General features: G+C 38.5%; 1 protein-coding gene across 1 annotated transcript; it reads right to left on the minus strand.

The window, feature by feature from the left end:
- Nucleotides 1–6,897: 6,897 nt before the first annotated feature.
- LOC127189102 (non-histone chromosomal protein HMG-17-like) lies at nt 6,898–7,152 on the minus strand. The gene has a single exon (XM_051145678.1). The coding sequence runs from the start codon at nt 7,150–7,152 to the stop codon at nt 6,898–6,900; it is 255 nt and encodes an 84-aa protein (XP_051001635.1).
- Nucleotides 7,153–13,273: the final 6,121 nt, after the last annotated feature.

Consider the following 13,273-nt stretch of genomic DNA (forward strand, 5'->3'; position numbering starts at 1 on the left):
AATAATCAAACTCAGGGCTGAAACTAACAAATTAGAAACTAAGAAAACAGTCCAAAGAATCAACAAATCCAAAAGCCGGTTCTTTGAGAAAATCAACAAGATAGACAGACCTTTAGCCAAACTAACTAAAAGGCAGAGAGACAGTATTGAAATCAACAACATCAGAAATGAAAAGGGAGACATAACAACAGACACTGAAGAAATTCAAAGAATCATAAGATCCTACTTTGAAGGCATATATGCCACAAAATTTGAAAATCTAAGGGAGATGGACGATTTTCTTGATCAATTTCACTTGCCAAAGTTGAATGAAGAACAGATAAACAGGCTAAATAGTCCCATTTCCCCTACAGAAATAGAAGCAATCATCGATGGTCTCCCAAGCAAAAAAAGCCCAGGGCCAGATGGTTTCAGTGCAGAATTCTACCAGACCTTCAAGGGCAAGCTAATACCGATACTCTTCAAGCTACTCCAAAAGATAGAAATGGATGGAAAATTACCAAATTCATTCTATGAGGCCATAGTCTCATTGATACCTAAACCTCACAAAGACTCAACAAAGAAAGAGAATTTCAGACCAATTTCTCTTATGAACATAGATGCAAAAATACTAAATAAAATACTTACAAAACGAATACAGGAACACATCAAAGATATCATTCATCATGACCAAGTAGGCTTCATTCCAGGCATGCAGGGATGGTTTAATATACGGAAATCCATCAATGTAATCCACCATATAAACAAACTGAAAATAAAAAACCACATGATCATCTCCTTGGATGCAGAGAAAGCATTTGATAAAATTCAACACCCATTCATGTTTAAAGTTTTAGAGAGATCGGGGATACAAGGCACTTTCCTCAACATAATAAAGGCTATATACAGCAAGCCAATAGCCAAAATCAAAGTAAATGGTGAGATACTCAAGAAAATTCCTCTAAAATCGGGAACAAGGCAAGGCTGCCCACTCTCTCCATATCTCTTCAATATAGTACTCGAAGTTCTAGCCAGAGCAATAAGACAACAAAAGGAGATCAAAAGTATCCAAATGGGAAAAGAGAAAGTCAAATTATCCCTATTTGCAGATGATATGACCCTCAAGATTCCACCAGAGAACTCCTAAAGCTGATAAACACCTTCAGCAAGTTGGCTGGATACAAAATTAACTCAAAAAAGTCTGTAGCCTTCCTATACACAAATGACAAGATTGCAGAGGAAGAAATTAGGAAAAACCACCCTTCACATTAGCCACAAGCAATATAAAATATCTAGGAGTTACCCTAACTAAGCAAGTGAAGGACTTGTATGAAAAAAATTTCAAAACTCTGAAGAAAGAGATTGAAGATGACCTGAGAAGATGGAATGATCTTCCTTGCTCATGGATTGGGAGAATTAACATAGTAAAAATGGCCATCCTACCAAAAGCAATCTACAGATTCAATGCAATCCCTATCAAAATACCTACACAATTTTTTAAAGACATTGAAAGTTCAATTCTGAACTTCATATGGAAAAACAAAAAAACCCAGAATAGCTAAACCAATCTTGTACAATAAAAGGTGCTCCGGAGGAATCTCCATACCTGATCTCAAACTGTACTATAAAGCAATAGTAATTAAAAAAACAGCATGGTACTGGCACAGCAACAGGCTGGTTGATCAGTGGAATCGAATCGAAGACCCAGATATGAATCCACACACATATGGTCACTTGATTTTTGACAAAGAAGCCAAATCCATTCAATGGAAAAAGGATAGCATCTTCAACAAATGGTGCTGGTCTAACTGGAGGTCTATGTGTAAAAAAATGAAACTGGACCCATATTTGTCACCTTGCACAAAACTCAAACCCAGTGGATTAAAGACCTCAACATAAAACCAGAGACACTAAGCCACTTAGAGGAAAAAGTGGGAAGAGCCTGGAACATATTGGCACAGGAGACAACTTCCTGAACAGAACACCAACGGCCCAGGCCTTATGTCAACCATTAATAAATGGGACCTCATGAGGCTGAGAAGCTTCTGTAAGGCAGGAGACACTGTCAAGAGAACAAGCAACAGCCTACGACTGGGAAAAAATCTTCACCAACCCTACATCTGACAAGGTCTAATATCCAAAATATATAAAGAACTCAAGAAATTAAACACCACCAAACCGAATAACCCAATTGAGAATAGGGCTTGGAACTAAACAGAGAATTCTCAACAGAGGAGTATCAATGGCTGAGAAACACTTAAAGAAATGCTCAACTCCTTAGTCATCAGGGAAATGCAAATCAAAACAACTCTGAGATTCCATCTTACACCCATCAGAATGGCTAAGATCAAAAACTCAAGCAACACCACATGCTGGCGAGGATGTGGGGAGAGAGGAACACTCCTTCATTGCTAGTGGGAATGCAAACTAGTACAGCCACTTTGGAAATCTATCTGGTGCTATCTCAGAAAAATGGGAATAGGGCTTCCTCAAGACCCAGCTATTCCACTCCTTGGAATATACCCAGAAGAATGCTCCAGCACACAACAAGAAAATTTGATCAACCATGTTCATAGCAGCATTATTCATAATAGCCAGAACATGGAAACAGCCTAAGTGTCCCTCAGTAGAGAGTGGATAAAGAAACTGTGGTAATATACATATGGAATACTACTCAGCTATTAAAAACAAGGAATTCCCGAAATTTGTGGATAAATGGATTGAGCTAGAAAATGATCATAATGAGTGAGTTAACCCAGAAGCAGAAAGAATCAAATGGTATTACTCACTTATATCTGCATACTAGCCCAAGGGGCATGTCCCATGAAAGCCTTCACTTACCAGGAAACTGGGACAGAGGGGAGGGCATCCTATTGGAACTCTAAATGAGAGACGCATGGGAGAATAGCAAAATAAAAGGATACAGAGGGTCCTAGAAATCTACAAGTTGAACAATATGATAGGCAGATTTGGGCCCAGGGGTCCCGCTCAAACTAAGGCACCAGCTAAGGACAATACAGACGGTAAACTTTAAACCCCTTCCCAGATCTAGCCAATGGTCAGAATATTCTCCACAGTTGAGTGGAGAGTGTGATATGACTTTCTCACGTACTCTGGTGTCTCACATTTGACCATGTCCCCTGGAGGGGGAGACCTGGTGGCACTCAGAGGAAGAACAGCTGGTAGCCAAGAAGAGACTTGATACCGTATGAGAATATACAGGGGGAGGTAATCCCCCTCAGGAACAGTCATAGGGGAGGGGAATAATGGGAAAATGGGGGGGGGGGGAGGAATGGGAGGATACAAGGGATGGGATAAACATTGAGATGTAACAAGAATAAATTAATTTAAAAAAAAGAATATCCAAATTAACACAATCAAAAATAAAAGGGGGGACAGGCACAGTGGCACAGACCTGCAATCCCAGCACTCAGGAAGTCAGAGGCAGCCAGATCTCTGTGTGTTCAAGGCTAGCATGGTCTATACAGCAAGTTCAGGACAGCCAAGGCTACACATAGAGACCCTGTATTGAAAACTAAATAAATAAGTAAGCAAGTAAATAAATAAATGGACATAACAAAAGACACCATAGAAATTAAAAGAACCAGTAGTCATACTTCAAAAAGCTGGACTCAACAAAATAGGAAAATCTAAAAGAAATGGACAATTTTCTGGATATGATTTGCAAAAGTTAAATAAATATTAAACAATTTAAATAGACCTATAACCTCTAAGGAAATAAAAGTAGTTATTAAACATCTGCCAACCAAAAACAGCTGAGGGCCACATGGTTTTAGATGATTATTTTACCAGACTTTTAAAGAAGACCTAATACCAATACTCTTTAAATTATTCCACAAGATAGAAACAGAAAGAACATTGATGCTTAATTCATTTTATGAGGCCACATTCATCCTGATACCAAACTAACCAAAGACTCAACCAAGAAAAAGTGTTCCAGACAAATTCCCTTTAATACTGATGCAAAAATACAAGCACAGTCCAACAACATAATAAAAAATAATAATGATAATCCAACATAATCACATAGGTTTCACCCCAGAGATGCAGGATGGTTCATCATACTAAAATCCATTAGTCTAATTCACCAAATAAACAAAAAAAAAAAAAAAAAAAAGAAAGAAAGAAAGAAAGAAAAGAAAAGAAACATGATTATCCCATTAGATGCCAAAAATGCCTTTGACAAAAATCCAACAAAAAGCAAAATCAAAACCAACCAAACAAAAAGAACCTCTTAGAGGAATCAGAGATAAAAGGAACATACATAAACATAATAAAGACAACACACAGCAAGCCTAAGCTCAACATCAAATTAAGTGGAAGAAACTCAAAGCAATTTCACTAAAATCAGGAACAAGAAAAGGCTGTCCACTCTCTCCATATCTATTCAATACAGTACTTGAAGTTCTAACTAGAGCAACAAGACAACTAAAGGAGATCAAAGGGATCCAAATTGAAAAGAAAGAAGTAAAAGTATCACTATTTGTAGACGGCATAATAGTACGTAAGTGACCCAAAAGATTCTACCAAGGAACTCCTGTAGCTGATAATCGCCTTCAGTGAAGTGGTTGGATAAAAAACTAACTAACAAATAATAAAAAAATAAATAAATAGCCCTCCTATATACAAATGACAAATGGGCTTCACAAGAGCTACAAATAATATAAAATATCAGGGTGTAACTCAAATGAAACAAGTGAAAGACCTGTATGATAAAATATCAAGTCTTCCAAGAAGAAAACTGAAGAAGATACCAAAAGATGGAATGATCTCCCTTGGTCATGGATAAGTAGGATTAACGTAGTAAAAATGGCCATTTTAGCAAAAGCAATGTGCAAATTCAATGCAATCCTCATTAAAATTTCAACAAAATTCTTTACATACATTAGAAGAACAATGCTCAACTTCATATGGAAAAAACAAAAACCCAGTATATCTGAAACAATACTGTACAATAAAATAACTAATGGAGGTACTGCCATCTCTAATCTCAAGCTATACTATAAAGTGCTAGTAATAAAACTACATGGTATTGGCATAAAACACAGACATGCTGACCAATGGATTTGCATGCAAGACCCAGTTGTAAATCCACACACCTATGGACATCTATCTTTTTTTTTTTTTATAAAAGAAGCCAGACAAATACAGTGGAAAAAAGAAAGCATCTTAAATAAATGCTGGTGGTCTAATGGATGTCAATATGTAGAAGAATACAAATTGATCCATATCTATCACCCTTCACAAAACTCAAGTGCACATGGATAAAAGGCCTTGACATAAAACCAGACACACTAAAATCTGACTGAAAAAAAAGTGAGAATAGCCTTGAACACATTGGCACATGAGATAATTTCCTGAATGGAACACCAGTTGTGTAGGCACTAAGATCAACATTTAGTAAGTGAGACCTCATGAAATTTAAATGCTTCTATAAAGCAAAGGATACTGTCAATAGACAGAATCTCACAGAATGGAAAAATATTTTTACCAACTCCACATCTAAAAGAGGACTAATAGTCAAGATACATAAAGAATTGAAGAAACAAGACATTAACAAACTAAGCAATACAATTTTAAAATGGGGTATAGATCTAAGCAGAGAATTCTCAACAGAGGAATCTCAAAAGGCCAAGAAACACTTATAGAAATGTTCAACATCCTTAGCCATCATGAAAATGCAAATCAAAGCAGCTTCAAGATTCCATCTTATATCCATCAGAATGGCTAAGATCAAACTTCAAGGGATACCTCATGCTGGTGATGAATGGAACAAGAACAGCACTCCTCTACTGCTGGTGGGAGTGGAAACTTCTATAGCTTCTTTAGAAGTCAATATGGTGGTTTCATAGAAAATTGGGAGTTGATGAATTGATCTATCCCTCAAAAACTAGCTATACCACTCCTGGGAATACACCCCAAACTTACTCAACACTATCACAAGATCACTTGCTCAACTATTTTCATAGCATCTTTATTCATAATAACCAGAAATTGGAAACAAACTAGATGGCCCTCAATTGCAGAATGGATAAAGAAAATGTAGTACATAGTCATTTTTCATTTTCTTCATTTTCTAACTGTATCCAGCTTTATTAAAGATATGTTTCATAAACAATCATGGTATTCCAGGCAAGACATGGGCAGACAATCATTAACAGTATACAAGAACTTCCAAACTCCCTTCTTGTATAGACTACCAAAATCAAAAGGCCACTATGAAACCCAATTAAACCTCCACTCAGTTCTTTGAAAAGGGAAAAGTAGCTTAGAGTGAGGGTTGACATTTCACATTAAAGATGTTGTTTAACAACTTTTCACAAGCTGACCCTGACTTTCAGGAAATGAAATGGAAATGGCAGAATTATCAATCTGAAGACCCACAGACTTTTATAAAAGGAACCACCGGTCTTCTGCGGATACTCAATGACATAACTGTAAAGTTCAGATTGCCCAATAGACTGGAAAAACAATTTTGGGGGTCTGGTTCCAGCAGGTCTCTGGTTTTAAGGGAGTTAAGTCTAAGTTGATGGTATGGGTAAGGAGCATACAAAACTGAATTTAGTTTTCCCACATCACTAGGCGTTTTGTGCCAGGGTAGCCACATATGTCAACACTAGGATGTCTCTTGGGAGCCAACAGGAGCCTTTGAAAATTATCAGGGAAAGATATTTTCCATCATCAATCGAGCTTGGGAGACATTGTGTTAGTGACACATGTTCCTTCCCCCCAACCACAAACAATGAAGTGTTCTTCTGTGTGCTAACATCATAGCTTTACAAAAAAAAAAAAAAAAAAAAGTAAAAAAAAATTTTGCTTTTATAAAACTTGATAAAAAAAATAGTATTTCAGACTGTACAGTCACCAGAAGTACACAGTATCAAAAATGCACACGTGTCACTTGGCATCTCCAGCTCCTTCGGCTTTCTGTGCCTGGTCTGTTTTGGCGTCTCCGCTTTTCACGGGATTATTCGCATCCTTACCGGCATCAGTTTTCCCCTTCTTCCCCATGGGCACCTTCTCTCCCTTCTTAGGCTTGGGCCCTGGCGTTGGAGGAGCAGGTTTAGCAGACAACCTTGCAGATCTTCTCTGAGGCTCATCCTTCACCTTGGCTTTATCTTCTTTAGCATCCCCTTCTGCCTTTTGGGGCATGGCGGCAGTCGGGGGGACGTCAGCTCTGAATGCTGGGGATACAGCAGCGCGTAGGTTTGGTCCGTCCCAGAGTCACTTTCGGTGCTTCTTTACACTGCTCCACATAGTCAGTTTTCATAATGCCATTGGAAAGTGCAGTATGTCACACAGTGCTTTTTTATTTTTTATTTTTTTCAAACAGCTTTACAGGTAAATATTCATTGCAACTAGTCATTGGTCTTGTTTAAGCTTTTTGGTTTCTAATCCTATGTAAATAGTGGACTATCCCTCAGACTCATCTCAGACATCCCACTCTTGCCCAGAATCATCAGTGATTCTTTGGAATCAGAAAATAACCAATGATCTTGTAGCTAGGCAGGACATATAAGAGCAGGTTCCGGCTGAGGGCCAAGTTAATGTGAGTGGCCTGGGATGCCACCTAAAGCTATGTTGATATCTTTGACCTGTCCAGCTGCTGAGGGCTGTGATGGTGCCTGTGGCCCATGAAGCAGTAGAGGGCCATGTTAATGAATCCCAGGCTGCTGCACACCTCTACGTCACACGCTCTGAGGCTCACCAGGCTCAATCTTTATCCTTATAGGCTGCCTCACTGACCTGTGTTCTTTGTCTCCCAGCAGGGCAAACAACTCAGACCTAGGACTGGGCATATTCAGTAGTGATATTTGCTTCTGGGGGACTAGCTCCTCCACTTATTTCCGCAGCAGGAATAGATGTTGTGATGGGCTGTAACATGAAATTAATAAAACAACTTTTCTTTAACCCAGCACGTTCCCAAATAGTTGACACAGAGAGAAAACACTTCATTTGATTAGCTTAAATTCACAATAACTGGTCATTACTGTTCTCTTCCAATACTCTGACCTAATCTAGCTAGCTCCCAGCCAAATTCCACAATAACACATTTATGACCTCGTATGCTCCAGCTGCCCTCTCCAAGTGTTCTTTCTTCCCTCTTCCTCATGCCCAAATCTCTCTCCTGTTTGTCTCCTCCTCTCATTGGAATTGGAAGTACCACCCTACCTATTGCCCAGTTATTGGCTGGCCAGATTTCTATTGACAAGACAAAGAATAAATGATGAGCAGCGATTACACAAACTTGAGACAGGAGATTCTTAGAATAAGCATTACAATGAAACCAGATAGTGGGGTAGAGAAATCAGCATTTGAATGATATGGGGGTAAACTTTACACAGTGTACAATAACATAGCAACAATGGACTCACTCAGGGCACTAGATCTGGGCCTGGATGGCAGCTGAGTTGGTCAGTTGCAGATAGGCCTACCTTCAGTCAAAGCAGGGGTCTCTCTCTCTCTCTCTCTCTCTCTCTCTCTCTCTCTCTCTCTCTCTCTCTCTCTCTCTCTCTCTCTCCTCTCTCTCTCTCTCTCTCTCTCTCTCTCTCTCTCTCTCTCTCTCTCTCTCTCTCTCTCTCACCCCCCCAGCTATTTCTTTTTTGGTGCTAAAAACTTACATCTTAGAACAGCTTTCATTGTGGTACATAAGTTTGGTTATGTCATACATTTATTTTCATTAAATTCTTAAACGTCTTGTTTATTTCTTAATTTTTATCTTGATTCTTTGTTCCGTAGAAACGTATTCAATTTCCAATAGTTTGTAACTTTTCTGTTTTTTCCTTGTTATTGATATACCCAGCTTTAATCTGTGGTAGTCATATAGGATGCAGTGTGTTATTTCATTTTCTTGTACCTATAGAGTCATGTTTTATGTCTGAGTGTATGGTCAATTTTGGAGTAAGTTCCACTGGGTCCAGAAAAGAAGGTATATTCTTCTGTATTTGAGTGAAATGTTCTGTAATTATTTGTTAGGTCACTTTAGTTTATATTGTCAGTTATGTACAGTATTTATTTATTTAGTTTTTGTCTGAGTGATCTATTTATTGCTGAAAGTGAGGTACTGAAGTCTTCTAGCACCAGTGTGTGTGGATTAATCTGTGATTTAAGCTATATTCGTGTTTCTTTTACAAAGTTGGGTTCTGTGGTGTTGGAGTATAAACATTTAAAATTGAAATGTCCTCTTGGTGGATTTTTCCTTTGATGAGTATGTACTGTTTTTTCCCCCATCTCTTTTTATTACTTTTGGTTTGTCATGTATTAGAATAGCTACACCAGCTTGTTTCTTAGGTACATTTCTCGGAATATCTTTTCCAACCCTTTACTCTAAGGTAACATCTACCACTGATATTAAAGTGATTTTGTTGGATGCTGAGGAAAGATAGATCACGTTTTCACATGCATTCTGACAGTCCATATCTTTTATTTACAGAGAGATAGCAATGATCAACGATTGTTGAACTTGTGATGGCTATTCTTGGTTGTCAACTGTGTTGTGAATTTTTTTGGTTTTATTTCTTGGTTGTCAACTGTGTTGTGAACTTTTTTGGTTTTATGTAAAAATGTTTTTGTTTTAATCTTAAGTGTGGGATATGGAGTTCTGCTCTAGTTTGTCCATAGCTGATAATTGCCTCTTGACAGGGCATGTCATGTTTGTCAGCTGTGTACTACAAAGGGCAAGGTATAAATGCCAGACCCAAAGAGAAACTGGGGGCTCCAAGAAAGAAGAAGGTTACTGGTGCTTCCCCCTGCTGCTCCTGGTTGCTGTTGATAAAGTTTTGCCAGAAGTTGAAGAACAAGGGTTGGACTTGCCCTCAAGAAACCCTACAACCCTGAACAGGAGGAACTAGATAAGGAAAACTACATCCCTTCTCCCCACTAAACTTTTTTCTCTTCTACCTGGTGTTGGGGTATTTGAAGGGAACTCAGACTAGAAATAGTTGTTTAAAATTACACCAACTGGACTATATCTAGAATGAACTACAATCCAGTAATGAAGAGCAGACCTGTGAGATATGTTCTGCTTGGTTTGGAGTGGGTGAATCCACTTCTAGTCCAGACTGCTGGGGACAAATATTCTTGGATCTGCATCATGAGGCTGAAATACAGAGTCCCATAATCTATATTTTGAGGTGGGAAGACATACTTTTAATATGGGCCATACCTTCTGCAGGAAGTCTATATAAGAACATAGGAGAAGGAAGCTTTTGTTGTTAACCTGCTTGCTCTAGCCCTGCTAACTCATCCATTCTTTCACTAGCATTGGAGCCTACTTCCTCAGGATTCTAGCATATACTGAAGGCCAGATGAGATAACCAGCCTTGTGGAACTGATCAACTACCAGATTCTTGGACTTCCCATGCAAAGCTAGCCATTACTGCATTAAATGAGCTGCAGCCTGTAAGCCATTCCATTAAATCACTGTGTGTGTGTGTGTGTGTGTGTGTGTGTGTGTGCACGCGTGCGCGCGTGCGTGTGTAGACAGATTTGTTTCCTAAATTCTGTAATTCTACAGAACCTTAATACAGAAGAATGTAAGTGCCAAAAACAAAAACAAAACAAAACAAAAGACCACAGAGGTATGCAATGCTAGTTTCCTGGCATGACATGTTTGTTGCATTTGAACTCAGAAGTTGTGATTACCTGCACAAGATTTACACCAGATTGGGCCTAGAAGAACCTATCACGAAAAAAGAAAGTTCTTACTGAGCTCCATTCCTTCTTGAAGATTTATATGTAGTTAACTTGCACTTCCAATTCACTCAGGTATTTAAGTTTTAGTCCTTCTCAAGTCTCAGATGGGGTTGAAAACAAGATAATTTTACAATTAAGCTTAGTGGGTTAGGGATTAAGATGTTTTTAGATCAAGATAAATGTTTTAAGTTAATAGAGATGAGATATGATATATATTGATTTTCTTTCAGAAATTTAGACCCAACAAGATAGGAAAGATGTTTACTTCAAATTTGCCAAATACAAATAGTCAAATCACTATGAATGTAACATTTATATAATTCCTGATTGTCCGGTGGTTCTTCCTGCTGTATTATTTTATTTTATTCATGTATAATAATATAAATATGTGCTGAAAAGAAACAACTAAAAGTGAAGTGGATTGAAGATAAAGATTTGAAAGTTTTATGAACAAATAATTGGAACAGAGAGGAAGAAAGTAATGACTATCATTCATATGGACTGTTGAGGTAAGCGAAACAGAATGATGTACTAATACTTTCTCAGAAATGAATTTGTACAGTGATGGCTTAAAGTTTATTTCATGTTGAATTGTATCATTGTTTGACATATTCTCAGCTTTTCAGAATTGCATACATACAAAAAACACATATCTATTCAAAATGTTCCAATTTCAGAACTGCACTCATAGCATATGAAATAGCCCCATGTGCCAAAACCTGTGCTAAGGGCTTTATAAACATTCATTTATTCAATCAATTATTTTCTAAGACTTGGTATGAAGTAAAGGCTAACCTCAAACTTATTATGTAACCCAAGCTTACATTGAAATTATGATCCTCTTGCCTCAATCAAGTCTGAGGTTGGCAAGGTGGCCTGCCATGTGTGGCTTTCAATATTTGTTAGAGCATGTCCCTTTTTTCAAGTCAAGTATTAAACTATTCCAAAAATTTCTTTCCTAACATTACAATAATTTGTTATCTCCCATTTAATAAAATCGAATCAGAAAATCAGGCGTAGTTAGGTGGATGGTACTAATATTATACACAGAGTCTCCTAAATTCCCTAGATCACATTCAGCTAGGTGATGACCCATGAAAGTTCTGAGAGCTTGAACATATGTCAGCTGCCTTTGATGAAATAATGGACAAAAGAGCTCAGTTGATGTTGATGTCAGCAAAGTAACAGCTGAGTGATTCCATCTGGGTGATTCAAGCAAAAAAAAAAAAAAAAAAAAAAAAATCCATTCTTCCTTGTCAAACTTGGTAGAAAGTATCTAAGAAGTCCAAGAGATTTTTTAGGAGAAACATTTAGAACATTCAGATTATATTCAGAATCCTCACTTGTATCTTCTTATTCTCACCCTCCTTCCTTCTTCTGCCCCATTCCTCTCCCCTAGACCTCTGATAGAAGGGGACCTCCTCCCCCACCGTATGACCACAGCCTATCAGGTCTCATCCGGATAGCCTGCTTCCCCTTCTTTTTTTTTTTTTTTTATTAATTTATTCTTGTTACATCTCAATGGTTATCCCATCCCTTCTATCCTCCCATTCTTCCCTCCCTCCCATTTTCCCCTTATTCCCCTCCCCTATGACTGTTCCTGGGGGGGATTACCTCCCCCTGTGTATGCTCATAGGGTATCAAGTCTCTTCTTGGTAACCTGTTGTCCTTCCTCTGAGTGGCACCAGGTCCCCCCCTCCAGGGGACATGGTCAAATGTGAGGCACCAGAGTATGTGAGAAAGTCATATCCCACTCTCCACTCAACTGTGGAGAATGTTCTGACCATTGGCTAGATCTGGGTAGGGGTTTGAAGTTTACCACCTGTATTGTCCTTGGCTGGTGCCTTAGTTTGAGCGGGACCCCGGGCCCAAATCTGCCTATCATAATGTTCTACTTGTAGGTTTCTAGGACCTTCTGGATCCTTCTACTTTGCTCTTCTCCCATGCTTCTGTCATCTAGCGTCCCAATAGGATGTCCTCCCCTCTGTCCCAGTTTCCTGGTAAGTGAAGGCTTTCGTGGGACATGCCCCTTGCGCTAGTATGCAGATATAAGTGAGTATATACCATTTGAGTCTTTCTGCTTCTGGGTTATCACATTATGATAATTTCTAGCTCAATCCATTTATACACAAATTTCGGGAATTTCTTGTTTTTAATAGCTGAGTAGTATTCCATAGTGTATATGTACACACCACCAAATCAAATAATCCAATTGAGAAATGGAGCTTGGAACTAAACAGAGAATTCTCAATAGAGGAATATCAAATGGCTGAGAAACACTTAAAGAAATGCTCAACCTCCTTAGTCATCAGGGAAATGCAAATCAAAACAACTCTGAAATTCCATCTTACACCCATCAGAATGGCTAAGATCAAAAATTCAAGCGACACCACATGCTGGCGAGGATGTGGGGAGAGAGGAACACTCCTTCATTGCTGGTGGGAATACAGCCACTTTGGAAATCTATCTGGTGCTATCTCAGAAAAATGGGAATAGGGCTTCCTCAAGACCCAGCTATTCCACTCCTTGGAATATACCCAGAAGATGCTCCAGCACACAACAAGGAAATTTGCTCAAC

This window comes from Acomys russatus, chromosome 1 (genome assembly GCF_903995435.1).
Source record: "Acomys russatus chromosome 1, mAcoRus1.1, whole genome shotgun sequence".
Taxonomy (NCBI): domain Eukaryota; kingdom Metazoa; phylum Chordata; class Mammalia; order Rodentia; family Muridae; genus Acomys; species Acomys russatus.